This window comes from Acomys minous (assembly GCF_964271855.1).
Source record: "Acomys minous genome assembly, chromosome: 5".
In the NCBI taxonomy this organism is placed as follows: Eukaryota; Metazoa; Chordata; class Mammalia; order Rodentia; family Muridae; genus Acomys; species Acomys minous.
This window is the reverse complement of record NC_140494.1, coordinates 83,957,396-83,981,566: the sequence shown is the minus strand read 5'-3', so window position 1 is coordinate 83,981,566 and position 24,171 is coordinate 83,957,396. Positions and strand designations below refer to the sequence as shown.

Genomic DNA, 24,171 nt, shown 5'->3' with positions numbered 1-24,171 from the left:
GGCATGTGCCACCACGCCCAGCTTAATTTTTAAAAGTTAAAAGTCATAAGAAATAAAATTGATTTAAAAATAAATAAGATAACAATGAAATGATTTCTCTAAGAGCTAGAGTAAGCTGTTTGGAAGTCCCACCTCAATCCCTCCAGGGTTTCCCATAATACAAGCATGGGGGGAGGGTGCCCCAACTCACTGAAAGCCATCCATGTCTGCCGCAAGTGCAGGTACACTCGGAGGTCCGTCTGGAAGCCAAGATCCAGCAGGGAGATGTCAGAGCCTGCCTCTCCCCTCAGTCTCGAGTACTCCAGGTAGCAGTGAAATATGCCTGTATGGAGCCACAAGCCCAGACAGTAATTTTCTTTTTTTTTTTTAAAGATTTATTTATTTATTACATATACAGTATTCTGCCTGCATGTACACCTGTACACCAGAAGAGGAAACCAGATCTCACATAGATGGTCGTAAGCCAGCATGTGGTTGCTGGGAATTGAACTCAGGACCTCTGGAAGAGCCAACAGTGCTCTTAACCTCTGAGCCATCTCTCCAGCCCAGACAGTAATTTTCTTGCTTGTTGCCTGAGACAAAGCACTACGCTATGTAGCCCTGGCAGGCCTGGAACTTGCTATATAGACCGAGCTCGTGACCTATAATAAATGATTGAAAGAATAAATGGGTATTAAGATGCCGCCTGCCTGGTGACACCCTGCAGCCAACCAGGTATGGTTCACACCCCTTGAAAGCCAGTACTTGGGGAGGCAAAAAAAGGGCAGACCTCTACAGAGCCAGTCCCCAGAGAGCCAGGACTCTACCCTGAGGCAACAAAAATCAAGTGACCTAAATGGCCAACAACCGCCCAAACCAGGAGTACCACGAACATTTTTCTTTTTGTTTGTTTGGTTTTGTTTATTGAGACAGGGCTTCTCTGTGTTTCTCCAGGACAGGAGTCTCTGTCCTGCACTTACCCTGTAGACCAGGCTGGCCTCGAACTCACAGAGATCCTCTTGCCACTGCCCGCCGATTGCTGGGATTAAAGGTGTGTACCACCATGCCTAGCTTTCTTTTTGTTTTTTGAGACGGGATTTGGCAGGATCCATATTCAAAGTTATGATCCTCCTGACCACGCCTCCCTTGGCTGAAGACGACAGGCACCACCATGCTAGCACAAATATTCTGGCATCTGGATCCTCAGATTAAGGTTCTAAGCATTTATCCTTTCAGGAAGTTTAAAAGGAATGAAATCAGAATAAGGGCCAGCAATGACTCAGTGGGTAGAGGCACCTGCTGCCAAGCCTGCTGCCCGAGTTCATCCCTGGTACCCACAGTAAAAGGACAGAAACCATTGACTCCTATGTACACACACACATGCGTGCACACAGACACACATAATAAATGAACATAATATAAAAATACAAAAGAGGCTGGGCGGTGGCAGCACATGCCTTTAATCCCAGCACCCTGTGAGTTTGAGGCCAGCCTGGTCTACAAAGCGAGTTCCAGACAGCCAAGGCTACACAGAGAAGCCCTGTCTCGGAAACAAAACAAAACAGCACAGAAGAAAACTTAGTCAGAGCATGAGCTGCTGGCTTGCACGACAGGCCTCCCCTGACAGACACTATCCTCAAATCACTACCTTCTCATTTAGTCCCCTACCAGGAGACACCAACTGTCCCCATAGACGGCGGAAATCATTATGCTTAGGGAGACTCAGTCATGTGCCCCGCACAGAGGTAGGAAGCAGCAAAACAGGGATTCAAACCAGAGCACCACAGTACAGAAGCTTACTCCTGGACTAAGCAGGTGTCTTCAGAATGTCTTTTGTTGTTGATTGAAATGCCAAGTCGAAGCCGGGCGTGGTGGCGTACGCCTTTAATCCCAGCACTCGGGAGGCAGAGGCAGGCGGATCGCTGTGAGTTCAAGGCCAGCCTGGTCTACAAAAGTGAGTCCAGGATAGCCTAAGATACATAGAGAAACCCTGTCTTGAAAAACAACAACAACAAAAAAAAAAAAAAAAAAAAAAAAAGAAATGCCAAGTCGATACAGCCAGTAAAGTGGTAGCTCACGCCTGTAATCTCAGCACTTGGGAGGCAGGTGCATCTCTGTGAGTTCGAGGCCAGCCTGGTCTACAAAGTGAGTCCAGGTCAGCCAGGGCTACACAGAGAAACACTGTCTCAAAAAACCAACAAAGCCAAACCAAAGAAGCCGGACCCTGGTTCTCCAAATACAGAAGCAAAATGTTTTCCTTTTCTCTCCTTTTGTGGTAGAGGGAATGGCGTCAGGGCCTTTCATGTGCTAGTATTGTGACACCAAGCCAGAACCCAGGCCCCTCACTGGGGGAGTCTACCAGGGAGCCACAGCCCCTCACTGGTGGGCTACAGGAAGTACCTGAGTCCTTAGCGCAGCCCCAGGGAGTTGGATTTCACCCATCTGCTCATGATGAGCTCTGGCTGCCTCAACCTGCCTCCAGCGAGAGTGTAAACATCTTCATAAACGTGCCAGTTAAACAGTGAAGAACATTTGAGGGCTTAGGGTGACATTTTTGATAAGCTGTCACCAGGGCAACAGGCAATGGCACTTTGCAGACCTCAGGCAGGGAAGAGTAGGAGGAAGGGGGAGCCGCACGCACCATAGCCAAGTACCAGGATCACCATGACAATCATCACCCAGACCATAATGCCTGCCAGGAATCTCAGCAGGACGACGAACAGGAGACTCAGGACCATGGCAATGACCAAACCTCTGGGGGACAAGACAGGGCGTGAGTGACACGATCCTTTGGCTCACAGATGTCATAGCCAGGGGACAGCCACCACCTTCCTTCCAACTCACATGATGATCCAGTACCAGGATACAGTGTAATCTTCAAATATCCGCATGGCCAGCTGCCGGGCCTCTAGAATCTTGTTGGCCTCCCTAGGGGTGGAAGAGACTCAAGTCATACCCGGAGAAGGCCAGCTCCAGTCCCTCCCAGGAAAGCCAGGCGCCATACACCAGAGGGCTGCCTTCTCACTTGGCACCCGTCACCAGTTCTGTGATGTTTTTCCTGGTGCCGTGGCCATCCTCATACGTGGTCTCATTGCCCACCATCACGACCCCTTTGCTGGCATGGATGGCTGGGAAGCACCGCTGGGCCACTGTGGGACCGGAAGACACCTGTCAGGCTGAGTCTTTGCAGATCCCCCAGTCTGCCCCCGGCCCTCCCGAGATCCCCAATACCCACAAGGTTTGCTGGGGATGATAACCGCTGGACATTCACCGTCCCGGAGCACCTCAGCCACGCCCTGCAGACAGAAACGGGAGGAAGTGATTCTCAGAGCAGGACACCCTCCTCCTGTGTCCCCTACCTGCGCCACCTAAGGGGTCTTTCTGCTCACTTTATTGTTCTGGAAGCCAGGCACGCAGAACTGCTTGTAATAGTCGAAATCAGGAGAGTTCCGTGCTTTCAGAAAAGTGAGGTAGCGGTCCGGACACTGCTGCACGCAGATCTGGGTGCGGGGGAGGAAGGAGCCGTGGAGTCGGGACCCTGAGACCCCGTCCCACGTGATGCTCAGGAGGAGAGGGCGGTGGGAAGCTGCTCCCGGGGGAGGAGTGGAGCATGTTACCTGAGGGGTGGGACACTGAAATTCCAGCAGGACCAGGGGGCTCGCACACTTGACGATGTTGAAGTAAAACAAGAACGGCTTGTTTCTGGGGTGAGAGGAGGGGGGAACAGAGTTGGTCAAGACTGGCTCAAAGGCGAAGGCCCTGGACGCCAAGCCTGCCTCCCTGAGCTCCGCCCCTGGGAAATCACATGGTGGAAGAAAACAGAGTCTCTGACCCCACAGGGTGTGGTTGCTGAAGAGCAATGCACGCAAATAAATAAACTCACGCATTTTTTGTTCCTTTCTGCCCACAGAACTCGCCCCGGCTATCAGTGGGGTAGATCACTTTCCGAGGGTCTCCGTGGGTCCAGGCTGCGGGGAGAGAGAGACCCAGAGATATACAGGCTTTGTCACTTCTCCGCCACAGCAGCGCCGGGTCCCCAGAGGCTGTGTTAACCCTTCCCACAGGGGATTTCTCTCCCATCCTACACTTACCTATGATGCCCACAGCCACATAGCCCACAACGGCCAGGAAGAGGAACACGCAGCAAATGACATCTGTGCACCCCCTGAGGAGCAGAGCAGCAATGTGCATGTGACACACACAACACACACACACACACATTTTACTTTTTTTTTTTTTTTTTTTGAGACAGGGTTTCTCTGTGTAGCCTTGGCTGCCCTGGACTCACTTTGTAGACCAGGCTGGCCTCCAACTCACAGAGATCCATCTGCCTCTGCCTCCCGAGTGCTGGGATTAAAGGCATGCGCCACCACTGCCCGGGCACACACCCCTTTTTATGAGTAATCTGAAATGTGGACCAAGGATCACATGCTTTTCCCCCTTTTTTGAAAAGAGGCGTCACCAGGTAGCCTTGGCTGACCTAAAACATGCTATGTAGACCAGGATGGCCTCGAACTCTGAGATCCATCTACCTCTGCCTCTTGAGTGCTGGGATTAGAGGTACATCCCACCACACCTGGTCTATGTGCATTAAAAAAAAATTTTTTTTAAACTGGGTATTTGAGGCCAGCCTGGTCTACAAAGTGAGACCAGGACAGTCAAGGCTATACAGAGAAACCCTGTCTCAAAAAACAAACAAACTAACAAACAAACAAACCAATAAATAAGACATACAGACTGACAGAAAGAATGTAAGTGGTGGGCTAGAGAGATGGCTCAGAGGTTAAGGGTACTGACTGCTTTTCCAAAGGTCATGAGCTCAATTCCCAGCAACCACATATTGGCTCACAACCATCTATAATGAGATCTGTGTACATAATAAATAAATAAATCTTTTTTTTTTTTTGAAAAAAAGAATGTAAGTGGCTAAAGTAGGGCTGGTCAAGGGGGCACACAGCTTTAATCCCAACTCTAAGTGGCACAGGCCTCTAATCCCAGCGCTCAGGGGAGCAGATCTCTGTGAGTTCAAGGCCAACCTGGTCTACAAAGCGAGTCCAGGACAGCCAAGGCTACACAGAGAAACCCAGTCTTGGGGGGAAAAAAAGGCCACAGGCGATGGTGTTGTCATGTGCTCATTCATCAGATAGGACAAAAAGTTGTCATGTGCTCATTCATCAGATAGGCAAGAATTTGAGAGTTTGGTCTCAAGAAACCAAAAAAAAAAAAAAAAAAAAAAAAAAAAGGCAGTGAAGCCAGTTGTGCTGGTACATGCCCTTAATCCCAGCACTCTGGAGGCAGAGGCAGGTGGATCACTGTGAGTTTGAGGCCAACCTGGCCTACAAAGCAAATCCAGGACAGTCAAGGCTACACAGAGAAACCCTGTCTCAAAAAAAAAAAGAAAGAAAGAAAGAAAGAAAAAAGAAAAGAACAACCAAAAAAAATTCAAAACCAAAACAAAACAAAAGCCAAAACATCAAACCAAACCAAAAAGCATTGAGTCTGATCCCAGCGTACACCTGGAGACCCACAACCTTCTATAACTGCAGTCCAATGGGATCCAACCCCCTGGCCTCCCTGGATACCAGCCAGACATCCACATAGACAACACACATAAATGTGGGCAAAATATCCCTAGTTCCAAGGGCTCTGAAACCCTCTCTCAGCCTTCATGTGGCGCACATACACACATGCAGACAAAATATTCATACACATAAGAGTAAATTAAAAAAAAAAAAACTTTAGGGCTGGAGAGATAGCTCAGAGGTTAAGAGCACTGACTGCTGCTCTTCCAAAGGCCCTGAGTTCAATTCCCAGCAACCACATGGTGACTCACAATCATCTATAATGAGATCTCATGCCCTCTTCTGGTGTGCAGGTGTACATGCAAGCAGAACACTGTATACATGATAATAAATAAATAAATCATTAAAAAAAAACTTTAAGGGGCTGGAGAGATGGCGTAGAGGTTAAGAGCACCACCTGCTCTTCCAGTGGACCTGAGTTAAATTCCCAGCAACCACGTGGTGGCTCACAACCATCTATAATGAGATTTGGTGCCCTCTTCTGGCCTCCAGGTATAAAGCAGTTATATACATTAAATAAATAAATAAAATATTTTTTAAAAACTTTAAGTAAAAATGTAGCAGTATAAGCCTTTAACCTATGAGTCTTATTTTAAATAATACTTTTATTAATAATTTGACAATTCCATTTAATATATGATTATAGTAATTCCACCCCTCCCCCAGGACTTTAACATTTGATCCTCTTGCCTCGCAAGTAGCTGGGATCACAGGACTGGGAAATCACGTCCAGCTCAAAATAAAATGTACAAGGATCATGCAGAGGCAGGTGGATCTCTGTGAGTTCGAGCCTAACCTGGTCTACATAGAGAGTTCCAAGACACACCTGCCTAAAAAAACAAAACAAAACAAAAGCCCCACAAACTAAACAAACAAAAAAACAGGGGTAGGGACCAGGTGTGATGGTGCATGCTTTTAATCCCAGCACTCGGGAGGCAGAGGCAGGCAGATTGCTGTAAATTTGAGGCAGCCAGGACAGCCAAGGCTAACACAGAGAGACCCTATCTTGAAAAAACAAGAACGAAATCAAACAAAAAACAGGGGTAGGAATGTCAGCCAGTGGTATCTCCCTTGTTTAGTACTGAGGCAGAGGGAGGGAGGGCAGCAGGGTGACAGATCAACACATGGGGGCGAGCGGGTTAGAAAAGGAGTCATGTATGCTGCACAGTACATGCCTAGTGTGTGTGAGGCTCAACTCCATTCCAGACTCTACTAGGAGGAGTCTAGGATTTTAAGGAAACTAGCTTTGTTTGTTTGTTTGTTTTTCGAGACAGGGTTTCTCTGTGCAGCCTTGGCTATCCTAGACTCACTTTGTAGACCAGGCTGGCCTGGAACTCACAACTATCCGCCTGCCTGTGCCTCCCCGAGTGCTGGGATTAAAGGCAGGAAACTAGCTTTTGAATCACACTGCAACCAACAATGGTTTATCCTGCTTTGCTGGAGAACACACTTTGGGACACAGACATCTCCCTGTCTCCCCATCTTTCCCCTTGTCCCCAGGAAGGAAGTACTCCTACCTGTTGTAAATGGGTCCTTTGAAGGTAGGGTCATATTTCTGAGGCGTCCCTGAAAGTCAAGAGCAGTAAGATGGGTGAAAAAAAAATGACATAACCGAAGAAATTGGAAACTCAGGTTCCCTCTAAGCCTTAAGGGGCTCGGATTTGTACCTGCATCCTACCTGCAGGGGACTACACCCAAGCTCCGAGGTCATCAGAGAGCCTAGCAAAAACCATTGTCCCTGGGGGTGGCCAGCTGATGCATCAGCCTGCTATCATCCAGGGGAAATGCCTGGAAATGCTTACAAGGACCAGATCAAAGAACACCAAATCATCTGTTGAGAGGTCCAAGTGTTCTTAGGGATGTATGGCGACCAGGTCCTCGGTAGAGGAGAGTGGACCGGTGTCTGAGGCAGCTGTAGGAACCACTGGGGTGATGGGAGCGAACATGGGACAAAAGGGTACTGCGGTTTGAGTGCAATTCCTCCTACCTCCCTTTTGCAGCCTTCCCTGACAGTCCAGGGTCCCCGCTGCTGTCCCCGGGGTGCACAAGGAGAGCTCGCATACCATGCTTGCCGTAGTAATGCTGCGAATCCTTCCCCATTTCTGCGGCGCAGCCCCGACGGCGCCGTGGCTGGTTCCCGCGCCCTCCCGGACACAGCCGCCACCCGCAGCAGCTGCTCCGAGCCGAGTGGCAGGCGGGACGGCCCAAACCGGTCAAACAAGCCCCAGCCAGAGAACCAAGGGGAGGGACCGAACCAGAGGGCAGGACCGGGTGGGGCCTCAGCTGCTCCTGTCACTCACTAGCAGGCCAGATTTAGTCCTCCCTGCCCCCCACCTTCACCCAGCCCCAACCCAGGAGCCTGTGGTGGCTCCGCGGGGCTCTGGCCTCGTCCACCCACGAGGCAACGCATCCTGGGACACTTCTCAACGCTAAAATGTCACCGGGACTACTCCACCCGCAAGACAGAAACTGAGGCACCGGGAGAAGAAAAAAACAAAAAAACAAAAACAAAAACAACCAGGCAGACACTAAAGATAAAACATTTGGGCTAAAAACTCAAATGCATGAAATGGGGGTCGACTGGCCATTTATTTGTTGGTTTGTTTGTTTGAGAAAGTCTTAGATAGCTTAGGCTGTCATGCAACTCGCTGTTCAGCCAATTATAACCTTGAACTGCTCATCCTTATGTCTCCACCTCCCCAATGCTGAGATCAAATCGGCCGGAAGAGGGCACGGATTCCCTGGAACTGCAGTTGCAGACTGTTGTGAATCACAGCACCATGTGGGCTCTGGAAACTCGAAACCCAAGACAGGTCCTTTAATATTTTTTTTTTCTTATTCTTTTTTCTCTGTGTAGACCAGGCTGGCCTCGAACTCACAAGGATCCTCCTGCCTCTGCCTCCCCAAGTGCTGGGATTACAGGTGTGCGCCATCACACCAGGCTGATTGATTTTGATACAGGGTCTCTCTATGTAACCTTGACTAGCCTCTGACTCTCAAGGATCTACCTGCTTCAGCCGCCGGAGTGCTGCCCGGGATGAAAAGCACATGCCATCATGGCTGACTTTACTACTGGGGGGAGGGGGACATCTGCACATATCTATAGGTACCCTAAGAGGTCAGCCTCTCCAATCTAGTCAAAACAAGAGAAATCGTGCTAGAGCAGATGTGAGATCAAGTTCAAGACCAGTCTGAGAGACAGAGTGATGCGGGTCTCAGAACAACAGCAACAGGCAATATTAGTCCTGGCCTCTGAGAGAGACCAGGCACAGGACGCCAGGGGTAAGCAGCTGGCATGAGGGCTTAAGGTTGCCAAAGTCAAACTGTCATGTGTTCAGCCAATGCAGGGGTCAACAGCAAGTGTCCGTATGGCGCATACGGTTGGAGTTAGCAGTACACAGTTGTCATGGAGGCATATACACACAAATTTATATATAGTATACATTTCCATAAGAGTATTTAATCCAACCGGAAGTATCCTGAAAAAGCAAGGTATACAGTTGGTATAATGTGGACACCACCATAGGTGTATGCTATGAGGGCATACAGCGTTCATGGTAAGAGTCACTGTCTGTACCCCTGTCTCACACACTCAAACCAACCTCTAAACCACAGGGGGGCACAGCACAGTGGTACAGCCCGTGAAGGGCTGGGGGTGTGGCTCAGTGGTCCAGCTCATGGCCTAACAAGTAGAAGGCATGGAGTTCTATCTGAACGCCCTCACACTAAAAATACTAATACCTGCAGCTGCCGCCTCAGAGTCTAGCTCACCCGGCTGGACTCTGCACTCTAATCAGTTGTCCTTAGAGAAAGGCCACCTCCCCTCCTCTGGCTCACTGTAAGGAAGCCTTGGGTGACCCCTAAACCACAGGCTTCAGCAAACAGGCGAGGCTAAAAGCTCCAAGCCACGGCTGAGGCTGACCAGAACTCCCAAAGAAACCCTGTGTTTCTGGAAGCCCCCAGGAGCCCTCACACCAGCTGGTCACACCTCAGGTAGATTTAGCAGTGGACAGAGTAGATTGGTCCCAGGCAACAAGCTGCTTCTGTTACCAGTCAGAGACAGCCTTAGAGACAGTCCAAGCGGTCGCCCCTCCCGCCACAGGCTCAACGGCAACCCCCGAAATGGCTCCCTCACATGGGCTCACATGGACCCAATGTCACCTCATTCAAACCTGTCTCTCCACCTGACCCAGCAGGGTGGTGAGGGCTCCCTCCATGCTGCGCTCAAATGAAAGGAGTCTTGTTCCATGTCCAGTTGCTTTGTTTGAGACAGAGTACTTAGTAGACTGATTGATTTATTGATTTCCTTCTTTCTTTCTATTTATTTATACAGCATTTTGCCTGTATATGAGCCTGCAGGCCAGAAGAGGGCACCAGATCTCATTGTAGATGGTTGTGAGGCACCATGTGGTTGGCGGGAATTGAACTCAGGACCTTTGGAAGAACAGCCAATGCCCTTAACCTCTGAGCCAGCTCTCCAGGCCTAGACTGATTTTTTTAAAGCCCTAGGTTCGATCGCCAGCAACCTAAATGAGCATTTCTCCTCAATCCTCATCACCTGAAAAGGTGAGGCAGGCAGACTGACTGCCTTGAGTTGAGGCCACCCTGGGGTACATAGCTAAACCCTGACTGATTAAAAGAAAAAAAGAAAAAAATTAAATCCTTGGGACTGGAGAGATGGCTCAGTGTTTAAGAGCACTTGCTATTCTTCCAGAGGATTTTGGGTCCGAGCACCCACAGGACAGCTTCGCCTGTGCCTCTAGTTCCAGAAGTGTAAGGGGCGGCCACACCCGATAATGACAGCGACCTTTACCACCTGAGACGGAAACTGTTACTGCTCCCGTGCAAGCGCAGACATAAGCCCTCTCAATGCACCCCTCCCAACTGTGGGCATGCTAATGGGGCATGCTAATGAGGCATGCTAATGAGGCATCCAAATGTAACCAATGAGACATTGACACGCCACGTACAGACAGTATTTAAACGGCGTGCTCACAGGCATTCGGGGTCTTTCGCTTCAGCTTCAAGGATGCTCACAATAAATCGCGATTGAGAAGGATCTTGGTGTCTGAGTCGTTCCTGCCGGCGGGAGGGCGCGACACAGATGAGACGCCCTCTTCCTACCTCTGAGGGCACCAGGCAGGAACATGGCAAACATGCATACATGCAGGCACTCACACACACACACGCACACACAGAAGTAAAGAAATATTCTTAAAACGTAGTTATTTGTTTGTTGGTTTGGAGGAGAGGTTTCAAGACATGGTTTCTTCGTGTAGCCTTGGCTCTCTGGGAAGCTCTGTATAGCAGGCTAGAACGCACGAGATCCGCCTGCCTCTGCCTCCCGAGTGTGTGCCGGGATTGAAGGCGCGCGCCACCACTGCCTGTGGTGAGCAGGCTACTGTGGCACACAGTTTTAGTCCCAACACTCTAGAGGAAGAGGCAAGTGGACCTCTATGAGTTCCCTAGTTTACATAGCAAATTTCAAGCCAAACAGTGAGACGCTGCCAAAAATAAATAAATAAATAAATATATAAAGAAATAATTTTTTAAAAAAATCAAGCCTTATATGTAAGTGGAAGAAAATAAATTTAGGGGCTGGAGAGATGGCTCAGTGGTTAAGAGCACTGTCTGCTCTTTCAGAGGTCCTGAGTTCAATTCCCAGCAACCGCATGGTGGCTCACAACCATCAATAATGAGATTTTGTGAACAGTCACGTAGGCAGAACATTGTGTACATAATAAAATAAGTAAAAAAAAAAAAAAAAAAGAAAGAAAGAAAGAAAGAAAGAAAATAAATTTAACCTTGCTCTGACTCAGAGGAGGACAAATTCCACAAGAATTAATCATGCAAATATATAAATCCTCAAACTATTAGAAGCATGAAGAAACTTTAGGAATCTCTGTCTCTGACAGGAAGGCTGGTAGGGCAAGTGGGAAGCAAGATAACAGAGTATTAGATGTTTCCAGCGTCAACAGAAAGGCCTGGATGAGGAGAAGAGCCACAAGCGGCCAGTTACCGCTGACACCTTTAACCCACCTTACAGAAGGAACCCATCCCTGCCGGGTCTCCTAAAATGTCCACCCCCAATTTAGATTTCATGGGCAAGTGGGAGGTGCCACTGAGAGCGATTGGGCACAGACTTGTGTAGGGAGAAGAAAGTGTCTGTGGCCTAGCAGCTCACAGCTCTCTCAGTTACAGAAAGACGGAACTTGGATTAACCTTAAGGCGGAAGTTAGAATATAGAGATGGCCTGGAAGATAGAGGGACTTGCTGCTGAGGCTGATGATGTCAGTGGCATCCCCAGGCTCCACACATTGAAGGCACCCCCATGTGCCTGCCTTGGAGTGAGCATACCTGCCCGAGGCCTCCCCCCCCCACCCCCACCCCCACCCCCCCCCCCCCCCCCCCGCCACATAATAGATAATAGTGTAATTTTATTTAAGTGTACACAAGGCACCGGAATGGGCTTGGCTCGAGCCTGCCCAGCCTCTAGCCTGGGGAAAAAAAAGGGGGGGGGGCATTCCTGTCAGTCTGATGAGTTCCAGCAGCTCTCATTAAGCTGAGCTGGGTGGGGAAGCTGAGAACTCTTCTGATCAGGGATGGAGGCTGATCCAAGCCCTGCGGGACGGGAAAGGGCTGTAACCACAAAACCAGCTGATATGAACAGAAACTCGAGTGTGAGATCGGTGAGGGCAAGTGTCTGAAGCACCTGCCAAGGAGGCGCGAAGCCAGCTCCTCTCCACTCCCAGGGCTGCATAAATAAACAGTTGCTCCTCATCTCAACCCTTGAGAAATGGAGGTAGGGGAATCAGAAGTTTAAGGTCCCTGGCTGGGGTTACAGCTACATGGCTAAGAACACTTGATAGGCAAGCAGGGACCCAAGTTGGAATTCCAAGATTCCATGGCGCTCAACTGGCAGTGGTGGCGCACACCTTTAATCCCAGCACTTGGGAGGCAGAGGCAGGCAGATTGCTGTGAGTTCGAGGCCAGCCTGGTCTACAAAGTGAGTTCAGGACAGCCAAAATAACAGAGAAACTCTGTCTCAGAAAAAAAAAAAACAAAAACAAAACAAAAAAACCATTCCATCCTGCTGGGAGGCAGACGATGCAGCTTCAAGAACTCACTGAAATTGACCAGATTCACCAGGCCCTCCCCTGCAGAGTAAACAATAAAAGCTGAGAGTCCCTCTCTGAGGAGATGAGGCTGAAATGAGCTGTAAGAAGACTCCCAGGGCCCAGGGTGGTGGCGCACGCCTATAATCCCAGCACTTGGGAGGCAGAGGCTGGCGGATCACTATGAGTTCCGGGCTAGCCTGGTCTACAAAGTGAGTCTAGGACAGCCAAGGCTACACAGAGAAACTTTGTCTTGAAAAACAAACAACAAACGAAAAAGACTCCCAGAGGAGAAAAACTACAAAAGACTCTGAGACAAAAAAGAGGCGCCTAGAAGAGCCATAGACCAGCTATGACACCTGGAGAGGCCATGGGCCTGCCTGCAGGCGGTGCAGTGACCTTCCGGTTCCCAGCTTTGGCCTCAGTCACTCACTCATGCTGAGGTGGGCTTTGGTGATGCAACTCTCTTTGAGTCACTTCTGCTTTAACACCTCGCCCATATTGCTGTAAACAACCCCAGTAAAGTTGGGTTTTCGTGGTAGTGGTATCTTTGGTCTGATGTGGGCTCCCTATCTGGGGTCAGTAGACAAGTGTGTTTCATTTCCCCAGGAAATGTTGTCATACAGTGGGCATAAACCGGGCATGGTGGCGCAAACCTTTAATCTCAGTGAGTTCCAAGACAGCCAGGGCTACACAGAGAAACCCTGCCTAAAAAAACAAAAACAAAAAAACAAAATAAAACAAAAAAGAAAAGAAAAAGATAGAAAGTAATAGAGGAAGACAGGCGCTCTCCTCTCATTTGCTCACACCATACACACACACACACACACACACACACACACACACTATACACACACACACACACACACACACACATACCATACACACACACACACACCATACACACATACACACACCATACACACACACACACACACCATACACACACACACACACACCATACACACACACACACCACACACACACACACACACCACACACACACACACACACACCACACACACACACACACCACACACACACACCACACACACACACACACCACACACACACACCATACACACACACACACACACACACCACACACACACACACCATACACACACACACACACACACACACACCACACACACACATAAAACAATGTATCTAGGCCACCTCTGGCGTGATGGCCCCGAGGAGAATTCTTGCGGGTTGTTGTACTCTGCCTTACATTTGAAACTAAAGGCACAAATGTGCACACACAATAAAGAAATCTTTTTTAAACTGGGTGTGGTGGCGCACACCTTTAATCCCAGCACTCCGGAGGCAGAGGCAGGTGGATCGATGTGAGTTTGAGGCTAGCCTAGGACAGCCAAGGCTACACAGAGAAACCCTGTCTCAAAAAACAAAAAAGACAAAAAAAACAAACAAACAAAAAAAGAGGTAAACTGAGGCTACCTGTTTAATTCACACTGCTGGTGAGTGACATGGCACAGTCTGGAGTGAGAGCAAAGCCCTCTCCTGTCTAATCCGGCACTTTCTCTGGTAGGTTCCGAGGTGGAGGCTGGAACCAAGTCTGTGCCCTCTGCCGCGCTAATGCCCACTGGGAGGTATTAGGACAGGGACTAGATACAGACAGTGGGGCCTGTGGGAGGGGACTAGGAAAAGGGAGGCTCACCTCAGGGTTGAGCTCTAGGGACTTTGTCAGGGAGCTGAGTCTGGTGGCATAAGCCTGTCATCTTGTCACCAGAGAGGTGGAGGAGAGAGGATGACAAGCTCGGGCACAGAAAGAGTACAGGTCATTGTCTTCACACACACACACACACACACACACACACACACACACACACACACACACACACACACACACACACACACACGGAGATGCCACGTGACCACCTGCCTCAGCTCCAGCTGCCTCACCCTCCCCACCTGTTGTTAAAAAGTCAGCCTTGGGCCAGGTGGTGGTGGCGCGCGTCTTTAATCCCAACACGTGGGAGGCAGAAGCAGGCGGATTGCTGTGAGTTCGAGGCCAGCCTGGTCTACAAATCGAGTCCAGGGAAGCTAAGGCTACACAGAGAAACCCTGTCTCGAAAACACAAAAACAAAAAACCAACAACACCAACAAGTCAGCCTCGGAGCATGACTCAGCAGTAGACCCTAGACTCCACCCTGGAAGGGGCTGGGGGCACGTGACGGCTGTTCTGTGATGCTTGTCCAGTGGACTACAATCTGGAACTAAATACCCAAAACTGGAGGGCACACCTGTGTGGGATTTATGCTTAATTTGAAGTAGAAAGATCCACTTCTAATTCATGTCTTGGATGTAGGAAAAGACACCTTTAACCCCTACCTTTCATTCAGAGCTAATCTGGGCCACGCCTTCTGCTGGAAGCCTATGGAAGGACATGGAAGGAGGCAGCTTTTGCTCTTTGCCTGCTTGCCCTCGCCACGCTTGCTCTTCCATTCCTTCGCTGGCATCAGAGCCTGCTTGGGGACTCCAGCATATACTGCAGAGCAGCTGACACATGCAGCCTGTGGCCTGAGCAACTGCTGGATTCTTGGTCACAGCCAACCATTGTTGGATTGTAAGATTAGCTGACTAAAGCTTGTGAATCACTCTAATAAATCTCTTTTAATCTACACACACACACATACACACAATATATATATGCATTGGGGGGGGGGACTCATTCTTTAAGTTCCATTACTCTAGAACCTGGACAATCCTGAGTAATACAGCCTCTGTAAGATCTGGCTGTAGAGCATTTTTTTGTTTTTTTTTTTTTTTTTTTTGTTTTTTTCAAGACAGAAACATTTTCTCTGTGTAGTCTTGGCTGTCCTGGAACACACTCTCTCTCTCTGCCCCCCCCCCCCCTCTCTCTGTTGACCAGGCTGGCACTGAACTCACAGAGACCCAATTGCCTCTGCCTCCCAGATTGCTAGGATAGGATGCTAGGAATAAAGGTTTGGGCAGCACATCCAGCTAAGGGCATTTTCTTAATTAGTGACTGATGGGGGAAGGCCCAGCCCATTGTGGGTAGGGACATGCCTGGGCTGGTGGGCCTGGATTTTATAAGAAATCAGGCTGAGCAAAGTCAGTAAGGAACACCCCTTCACGGCCTCTGCTTCAGCGCCTCACTCCAAGCTCCTGCCTGGTTTGAGTTCCTGCCTTGGTTTTCTTCAGTGGACTGTGATTCAAGACATGTAAACCCAAAGTGAGTCCAAGACAGTCAAGGCTACACAGAGGAAACCCTGTTTCAGAAGAGAAAAAAAGGGCATATAAACCAAAAAACCCTTCCCTCCCCAAGCTGCTTTTGGTCACTGTGTTTCATCACAGCAATGGTAACCCTAAGACAATCCCCAAGTGAGGTATGGAGTGTGGCTCAGTGGAGAACTCCTACCTAGTAGAATCCCCCAGTGAGGGGCTGAAGGTGCAGCTCTAAGGAAGAGCATTTGTTTTCCCTGGCAGTGGCCCTGGGTTCCATCCCTAGGGCCAACAAAACCGTAAACTATAGCTCGCTGACTCTCAACCCTGGGCCTCAGATTTTTTTTTTTTCCCCTAGCAAGAAAATCATCACCAGCCAAAGCCCTGTGACCCTGGATCAAACCGAAAGCTAACTCATTTTGTATAATTTATGTAGTCTACCGCATGGTGTTGAGAGCAAAAGAAACCAACCAGACCAAGACCCAGGGAAAGGCAGCGGTGGGGGTGGTGGGGAAGGGAAGGCCTGCCAAGCTGGGAGCACAGGGAACATCTACCCAAGCACAGTGTGTGTGGGAGATAAGGGGACCAACACAGGCAGTCAGTCTGTCATGAAGCTTTGCCAGGACATCAAGTGGCACCCAGCCCCCACAACTTCCAAACACTGGCTCTGTCAACAGCTCCAGTGTCCTAGGCCTTGCCCACAAGTCTGGGCCTGGACAAGAAAATGGAGATCTTGGCTGCTCAGTGTCCATGCAGTGAAGAGCTGGAGAGAGCTAGCCCTGGTGGCTGATGCCTGAAATTCCAACACTCAGGTAATGGAGGCAGGAGGAGGATGAAGTTCAGACCATTTGAAGCTGCAGAGTGAATTCTAGACCAACCTGAGCTTACCTTGAAAATAAATTAATAAGCCAAACCAGGTGTGGTGGCGCACGCCTTTAATCTCAGCACTCGGGAGGCAGAGGCAGGCCCATCGCTGTGAGTTCGAGGCCAGCCTGGTCTACAAAGCGAGTCCAGGACAGCCAAGGCTAACACAGAGAGACATTGTCTCGAAAAATCAAGAAATCAAACAAATGAAAATAAATTAATAAATTAGATTAAATAACTCATAAATTCATTAAAAGCTGGACATAAAGGTGCACACCTTTAATCCCAGCATTTGGGAGGGAGAGGCCGGAGGGTCACTGAGTTCAGTGAGTTCGAAGCCAGCCTAGTTACATATTGAATACTGGACACCTAGGGTTAAGTAGAGAGACCCTATTTCAGAAAAATGAATGAATGACCTTTAATCCCAACACACAGGAGGCAGAGGCAGGCGGATCTCAGTGAGTTCAAGGCCAGCCTGGTCTACAAATCGAGTCTACCACACCCAAGGCTACACAGAGAAACCCTGTATTGAAAAACCTAAAAAAATTAAAATGAATGAATGAATGAGTGAATGAATGAATAAAAAAGCTCACGGAAGCCAGGAGTGGTGGCGCACGCCTTTAATCCCAGCACTCGGGAGGCAGAGGCAGGCAGATCGCTGTGAGTTCGAGGCCAACCTGGACTACAAAGTGAGTCCAGGGCAGTCAAGGCTACACAGAGAAACCCTGTCTCGAAAAGCAAAAAAAAAAAAAAGCTCACGGTATCACGGGTAGAGTGCTGGCTTTGCATGAGGAAACTTGAGAAACCCAGGACCTTCCCAAACATCACATCAACCTGGCAGGGTGGTGCCTGCCTGTCACCCCATCCTCCATCACCCATCCCCTAGAAGGTGAAGGGAAGTGGGTCAGGAGTTCAAACGGCTAAATTGTTTGAGGGCAGCCTGGGCTACTAGACACCATGTCTAAAGCCTACAGACACTTCAGTTCAGATTTAAAAAAAAGAAAAAGGTCAGAAAGGGGCGGGGGTGGGGGTGGGGTGGCAGGAGATGAAGCAAGCACCCTTAAACCCTTACCCTCACTTCCTCTCCCAGGTTCTAACTTATTTCCCCTTTCTCTCTGTCCAGATGTGCAGTCTACAGACCCAGCACACCCGCAGCCCTCTGTCTCCCATGTGTGTGGTGCTGGGATGAAGCAGAGGAATGTCACCCTGTCTTACGTTGAGCCTCACCCCCACGCCTGCTCCAGTCTCCCACACTATTTCCTCTTGGCTCATTCACAGGGTAACAAAACTGCACATTGTTCCTCCCCAGCAAAGCTACAAAGTGTGTTTTAAACGTTCGTAACTAGACCTATTCACTTTAGTTCACGTGAGTGTCTTGCCTGCCTGGCTAGCTTTTCACAGTGAGCATGCGTGTTGGTTGGTGCCAGCAGAGGTCGGAAGAGAAGCAGGTCCCCTTGGGACTGAAGTTAATGATGGTTGTGAGTCACCACCTAAGTGCTGGGCAAGGAAGGGTCCTCTGTGAGAGCAGCCAGTGCTCTAACCACGGAATCATCTCTCCAGTCTGACCACCCTGGATTACACTGAACAGTGGCTGCTCTTGCAGAAGACCCTTTCCTGGCACCATACGGTGGCTCACACCCATCTGTGACTCTAGTTCCAGGGGACCCAGCACTCTTTATGGACCTCTGTGGGCACTAACATCCCCCCCCCATGGTGCGGGCATACATACAGGCCAAACACCCGTACACATAAAGCTGAAAATCATAAATCAAGAGGCATAAATGTGGGAGAGTCCTGGGAAAAGCATGAGAGCACCCCCTGCCACCACACAAAAGCTGGGGGTTAAAAACAAAACAGAAACTGTACCAGGCGTAGGGACAGACACTGTCTCAGAAGACAAGTAAAAGCACCTGCCGCCAAGCCAGGTGCCCTCAGTAACATCCTCAAGATTCACAACGTTAGCCGGGCCTGGTGGCGCACGCCTTTAATCCCAGCACTCGGAAGGCAGAGGCAGGAGGATTGCTGTGAGTTCGAAGCCGTCCTGGTCTACAAAGTGAGTCCAGGACAGGCAAGGCTACACAGAGAAACTCTGTCTCGGAAAAACCTAAAAGAAAAGAAAGAAAGAAAAACCAAAACCAAAACCAAAGAAACAAAAAACCCACAAGAGTGAAGAGCAATAGAAGAAAACACCAGATGTCAACCACATGGTCTCCACATATGTACATGAGTGCACACACCCACACATACACACACACACACACACACACACACACACACACACACACAAAATGTATATATGGAGGCAAAATGTATATATGGAGGAGGGGGCTCACAAGACCCTGCCCCTCTCTGTGAATTGACCGGCAGTAACTGTGGATGGGGAGGGAGAGATGTTTACTCAGTGGTGTGACCACTGGTGAGGAGTCCACAGCCCCTGTAAACAGCCCCTCACCCACGCTCTGTAAGCAACCCCACCACTCACTGGGTAACACACACATACATTAAAAAAAAAAAAAAAGACATGAAAGTAAAAGAGGGATTGGTTGGAAAGAGAAAGGGGTCAGCAGGAGTGGGCCAGGATGAGAGGGGGTGGTGGGCGAGTGTGATCTCATGTCATCATGTGTTATAAAAATATTATAATGGAGCCAGGTACAGTGGTGCACGCCTTTGATCCCAGCACTCAGGAGGCAGAGCCAGGCGGATCTCTGTGAGTTCGAGGCCAGCCTGGTCTACAAACTGAATCCAGGACAGCCAAGGCTACACAGGGAAACCCTGTCTTGAGAAAAACTAACAAATAATAACGGAGCTGGCTGGATGGCTCAATAGTTAAGAGCACTGGATGGGGCTGGCCGTCCTGGAACTCACTGTGTAGACCAGGCTGGCCTCAAGCTCACAGAGATCAGCTTGCTTCTGCCTCTCAGTGCTGGAACTAAAGATGTGTACCACCACACCCAGCTTTTATTTATTTTTATACGTGTGTACCTGTGTGGTGTGTGTGTGCCTGGGTTTATGTGTACCATGTGCTTGGAGGAGGATGTGAAATCCCATAGAGCTGAAGTTACAGGTAGTTGTGATCTGCAATTTGGGTTTGAGAACAAAACTCAAGTCCTTTGCTAGAGCAGTAAGGACTCTTTTTTTGTTTTGCTTTCTTTTGGTTTTGTTTTTGTTTTTTTTCGAGACAGGGTCTCTCTGTGTTGCCTTGGCTGTCCTGGACTCACTTTGAAGACCAGGCTGGCCTAGAACTCAGCGATTCGCCTGCCTCTGCCTCCCGACTGCTGGAATTAAAGGCGTGCGCCACCACTGTTGGACAGGACTCTTTGTTGTTTTTTTTTTTTTAAGATTTATTTTGTTTATTACACATGCAGTATTCTGCCTGCATGTGTGCCTGCCCACCAGAAGAGAGCATCAGATCTCACTATAGATGGTTATGAGCCACCATGCAGTTGCTGGGAATTGAACTCAGGACCTCTGGAAGGATAGACAGTGTTCTGTTTTTCGAGACCGGGCTTCTCTGTGTAGCCTTGGCTGTCCTGGACTCACTTTGTGGACCAGGCTGGCCTCAAACTCACAGAGATCTGCCTACCTCTGCCTCCCAAGTGCTGGGATTAAAGGTGTGCCCACCACTGCTTGACAGCAGTAAGAACTGTTAATTTACTGAGCCTCTATCTTGGCCTTTAAATTATTGTTGTTGTTATTATTATTATTATTACTATTATTATTATTTTGAGAGATGCTCTCATGTATTTTTTTTTTTGAGAGATGCTCTCATGTAGCCTAGGCAGGCCTCAAACTCACATGAATTCTAATCTTTCTGCCTCCAGCTTCTGACAGCTGGGAAGACAGGCTTATGTACCACGACATCTGGATTATGAGGTGCTGGGGATAGAGCCTGGAGACCCATGTATGCCTGGCAAGCTCCAGGCCAACAGCTACAATCCCCAGCGAAGAAGTCTGCTTGTTAGCCAAGCTTCACTATATGTTTCCCTGCTTTGGGTTCTAGAATCTTCTCTTACTCATACCAAGGCTGGGCTGGGAAGAAGCTCATGCCAGGGGCTGGGTCCTGAGCCATTTCCCTTTTCTGTGGAGCTGCCACCTTCTTCCAGAATTATGGTATCTACTGGGAAAGGCACTTCCTGTCCTGCCTGGTCCTGCCCAACTCTGTTTCCTGTGTAGGTTTGCCTGTCCATTAATTCAGGGAAAAGCCACACCCTTCATGCCACCAGCCACAGGGTCACCTGAGCACACAAGGACTTCCCACTTATCCTTAATAATGCATGTCCAGCTAGCATGGTGGCACAAATCCGTCACCTCTGCACTTGGCAGGCAGGCGGATCTCTGAGTTCATGGCCAGCCTGGTCTACAGAGCAAGTTCCAGGACAGCCAGGGCCACACAGAGAAAGAAACCCTGTCTCAACAGGCAAAATAAAACAAAAACCTCAGAACCTTGATTTAAAGCTGGGTCTGTCTGAAGCCACCCCCTGAAGCCATCACCATTGGTCACAGTGACAACTGGGATGCCACTAACCATGGGATTAGCCATTATGCCCAAGAGAAAGCTGACACTGAGCTGCAGCCCTGCGGTGGAGAGCTTATCCAACACACAGGGAACCCTGAGTTGCCGGAACTGCACACACAACATCGTGTGCTCAACTATAACCAGAGGACCAGCCACTCAGCTACGCAGTGGATTTAGAGAGGCAACTTAAACTATTTTGCGGGAATGTTACAGGGATGCCTTCACAGTCCAGGGTTTTCATTTTGGTGAGGTGGGCTAACTGACAGGCAGAACAAGATCCTTCCTATAATAAGGCATGACAGCCTGTAATCCCAGCTACTTGCAAGGGCTGAGGCACAAAGATGAGAAAATAAAGATGAAGGCTGTCTGGGCTTCACCGGTAGGAACCTGCCTCACAAATTGGCATGCCTGAGGCTCTAGGTTCAATCCTCAGTATCCATAAGGGAGGAAGGAAGGGAAGGATGGAGAGAGGCAGGAAGGGAAAAAGGAAAGAAGAAGAAGGAGAAGAAGAAGAAGAAGAAGAGGAGGAGGAGGAGGAGGAAGAGGAAAAGGGCGAGTGTGGTGGCGCACACTTTTAATCCCAGCACTCAGGGAGGAAGAGACAGGCGGATCGCTGTGAGTTCAAGGCCAGCCTGGTCTTCAAAGCGAGTCCACGACAGCCAAGGCTACACAGAGAAACCCTGTCTCAAAAAAAAGCAAAACAAAACAAAAGAAGAAGAAAAAAAGAGAGAGAGGAGAGCACTGGCAAGCAGTCAAGCAGGGTGATCCACCTGGAGGCGGTGAGGTGGCTTTGGCTGCAGAAGCCGGGCGGAGCCTCCTTCACAGGCTCCCGAGTAGAGGGAAATACTAAGCTGTTCCTTCTGCCTGGAACACGTTTGTCTCAAGTCATCTCAGGCAGCCTTCGCTTCTTAAAATAGACCCTGGTGGCTGTGCCACACACACCATCCTGTCCGTTGCTCTACAACCTTAACAGCCTACAATTACATGTTCATCCTTCTGTTCAACTCACGCGGTCTAAGCCTTTCGCTGCTTTGGTGGACTGTTGTGTTCCCAGTCAGAACTTTGTCTGTGAAAGGTTTGTTACATTTCCCGGGGGCCTGAAATTGAGGGCTGAGCGGCAGAATGGGATCTAAACCCAGACATTGGCTGAACATGCTTGAGGCCTCGGCTTCCAGTCCCTGCAGGCCGCTGAGCGTGCCTGTTGCCTTGAGTTCCAGTCTCAGCGACTGCAAAGCCTCCCAGAGGCTCTGAGTTGCAACCCCCACCACACACACACACACACACACACCTGTGCCTTCTGAGCATCACCTGGATTCCAATTCTCGTTAAACAAGATCCTAACTTTCAACCCCATTGTTTACTGTCTGTTCATTCCCAAAGCCCTAAATTCCATCCCATCACAACATAGGGCTCCCCGCTACACCCCCCCCCCCACACACACATACACACACAAAAAAACCCAGTACCACCCTTTGGCCAAATTCAAGCCTGGGCAAATCACATCCTTGCTCACTCTGCCCTACTCTTCCTCCAAACAGACTTCATGACCAAAGATCTCAGGTGCGATACCCAAGCTCGCTCAGGCTCCCAGCCTACGATTCCCGCAGCAGAGACAGCCAGCCACACCCAAGAGCTGCACAGCACAGCGACCTCAGAGCCTGGGGCTTCAGGCTAGGAGGCTCCCTGGTGGTCTGGAGCTGGCAACTTCAGGCGCCCCGGGAGGTCCCTGGGGCGCTAAGTTATGCTTTAAACTGGGGAGGGCGGGTCCCAACTTCTCCCTTCTGTCCATTTCTTGTTCCTGAGGGCCCCTGGACACGAGAAGGGTGCCTCAGTGAGAGACTACTATCTTTTAAAGTTATTTTCGAATCATTTCCGGCCCCCTCCCCAAGACTCTATATAAAGTCTAGCAGTTTCCAGGAAGTTCTTGTCACACTGAGTGGGATATCAGTGGGAAGAATAGAGCCCCTCTGTCTTAGTCTCAGCCATGCCACTTAAGGCTTGTGACAGATTTGAGCCCAGGGAACCCAAAATAGATAAGAGGAAGGAGGCTCAGAGTTCAAGACCTGGTTCATGGGAACTCCGACTCGGGTGGAGTGAGAAAGCCGCATCCTGGCCCCAGCCCCAGCTCCAAGTGGCTGAAGGCTCCCTCAGACCTCACAGAGGTCTCCTGGACCCCTTAAATATACAGGCATCTGCAACAATCTGCTAGGCAGGGAAAGTTTCTGAATTGTTCCCCACTTATCCCCCTCATCAAAAGCACCCTCGTTTCTGTCCTTCCTTGACCCGGTGGGTACCAGGTCCATCCAAACCTTGCCTCAGTTTCCCCATCTAGCATCAAAGCTTGAGGTCGCTACTTCTGGATGTAAGTGGCGGAGATGTGGAGGACACTGGGGTCTTGAGGAGACAGGACGTGGGAGGTGGTCCGGGCCTTGTTCTTATCTCCTGTCCCCCAAGCTACAGTCGCCACGCATCCCCTCCCCCCCCCCCCCCCCCGCCCACCATCTAATCCTTCTAGATAACGGGACCTCCAGGGGAGGAGCATGCGCCGTAAGTTCCGGCCCATCTCTCAGGAGGAACAGAGTAAGCTTGAGGAGAGCAACCTGGGCTAGGGCCAAGCGCTCCGGCTGAGCAGCGCGGGATGCAGAGGCCTGAGGGCGCAGAAAGAAGGGCTTCCGTCCTGGCTGCAGCCACGAGTGTTTTAAGGCTCTCAGATGTCGCCTTTCCTCAAAACCCCTTCCTTCCCAAGTCAGCACAGGCCACCTCCAAGCCCGAGGCGACTCCTACCATAGGCTCCGTCCTTCCGATCGTCCTCCATGGCCGCAACCAGAGGGAAACCGAGTCCGAAGCCAGAGCGACCCCAACCCAGGCGGGCGGGAGACACAGCGCTGTAGGCCCCGCCCTGCC

The 24,171-nt window shown here is 49.8% G+C and overlaps 1 protein-coding gene across 6 annotated transcripts in view; it reads right to left on the bottom strand.

The window, feature by feature from the left end:
- SLC44A2 (solute carrier family 44 member 2 (CTL2 blood group)) overlaps positions 1-24,171 on the bottom strand; it is a 34,637-nt gene extending 10,466 nt beyond the window's left edge. For 2 of the 6 annotated variants that reach the window (XM_084783182.1, XM_084783184.1), the window contains exons 1-11: positions 24,052-24,171; positions 7,079-7,127; positions 4,071-4,144; positions 3,863-3,947; positions 3,597-3,681; positions 3,369-3,479; positions 3,215-3,275; positions 3,005-3,128; positions 2,824-2,907; positions 2,621-2,733; positions 191-322 (exon numbers count right to left, since the gene is read on the bottom strand). In XM_084783182.1, coding sequence (XP_084639308.1) covers positions 191-322; positions 2,621-2,733; positions 2,824-2,907; positions 3,005-3,128; positions 3,215-3,275; positions 3,369-3,479; positions 3,597-3,681; positions 3,863-3,947; positions 4,071-4,144; positions 7,079-7,127; positions 24,052-24,082 — 949 coding nt within the window. In that variant the 5' untranslated portion in view covers positions 24,083-24,171. Of the gene's footprint in view, positions 1-190; positions 323-2,620; positions 2,734-2,823; positions 2,908-3,004; positions 3,129-3,214; positions 3,276-3,368; positions 3,480-3,596; positions 3,682-3,862; positions 3,948-4,070; positions 4,145-7,078; positions 7,128-7,548; positions 7,772-24,051 lie in introns of those variants that run through there. The other 4 variants (XM_084783181.1, XM_084783183.1, XM_084783185.1 and 1 more) reach the window with 3 other exon arrangements.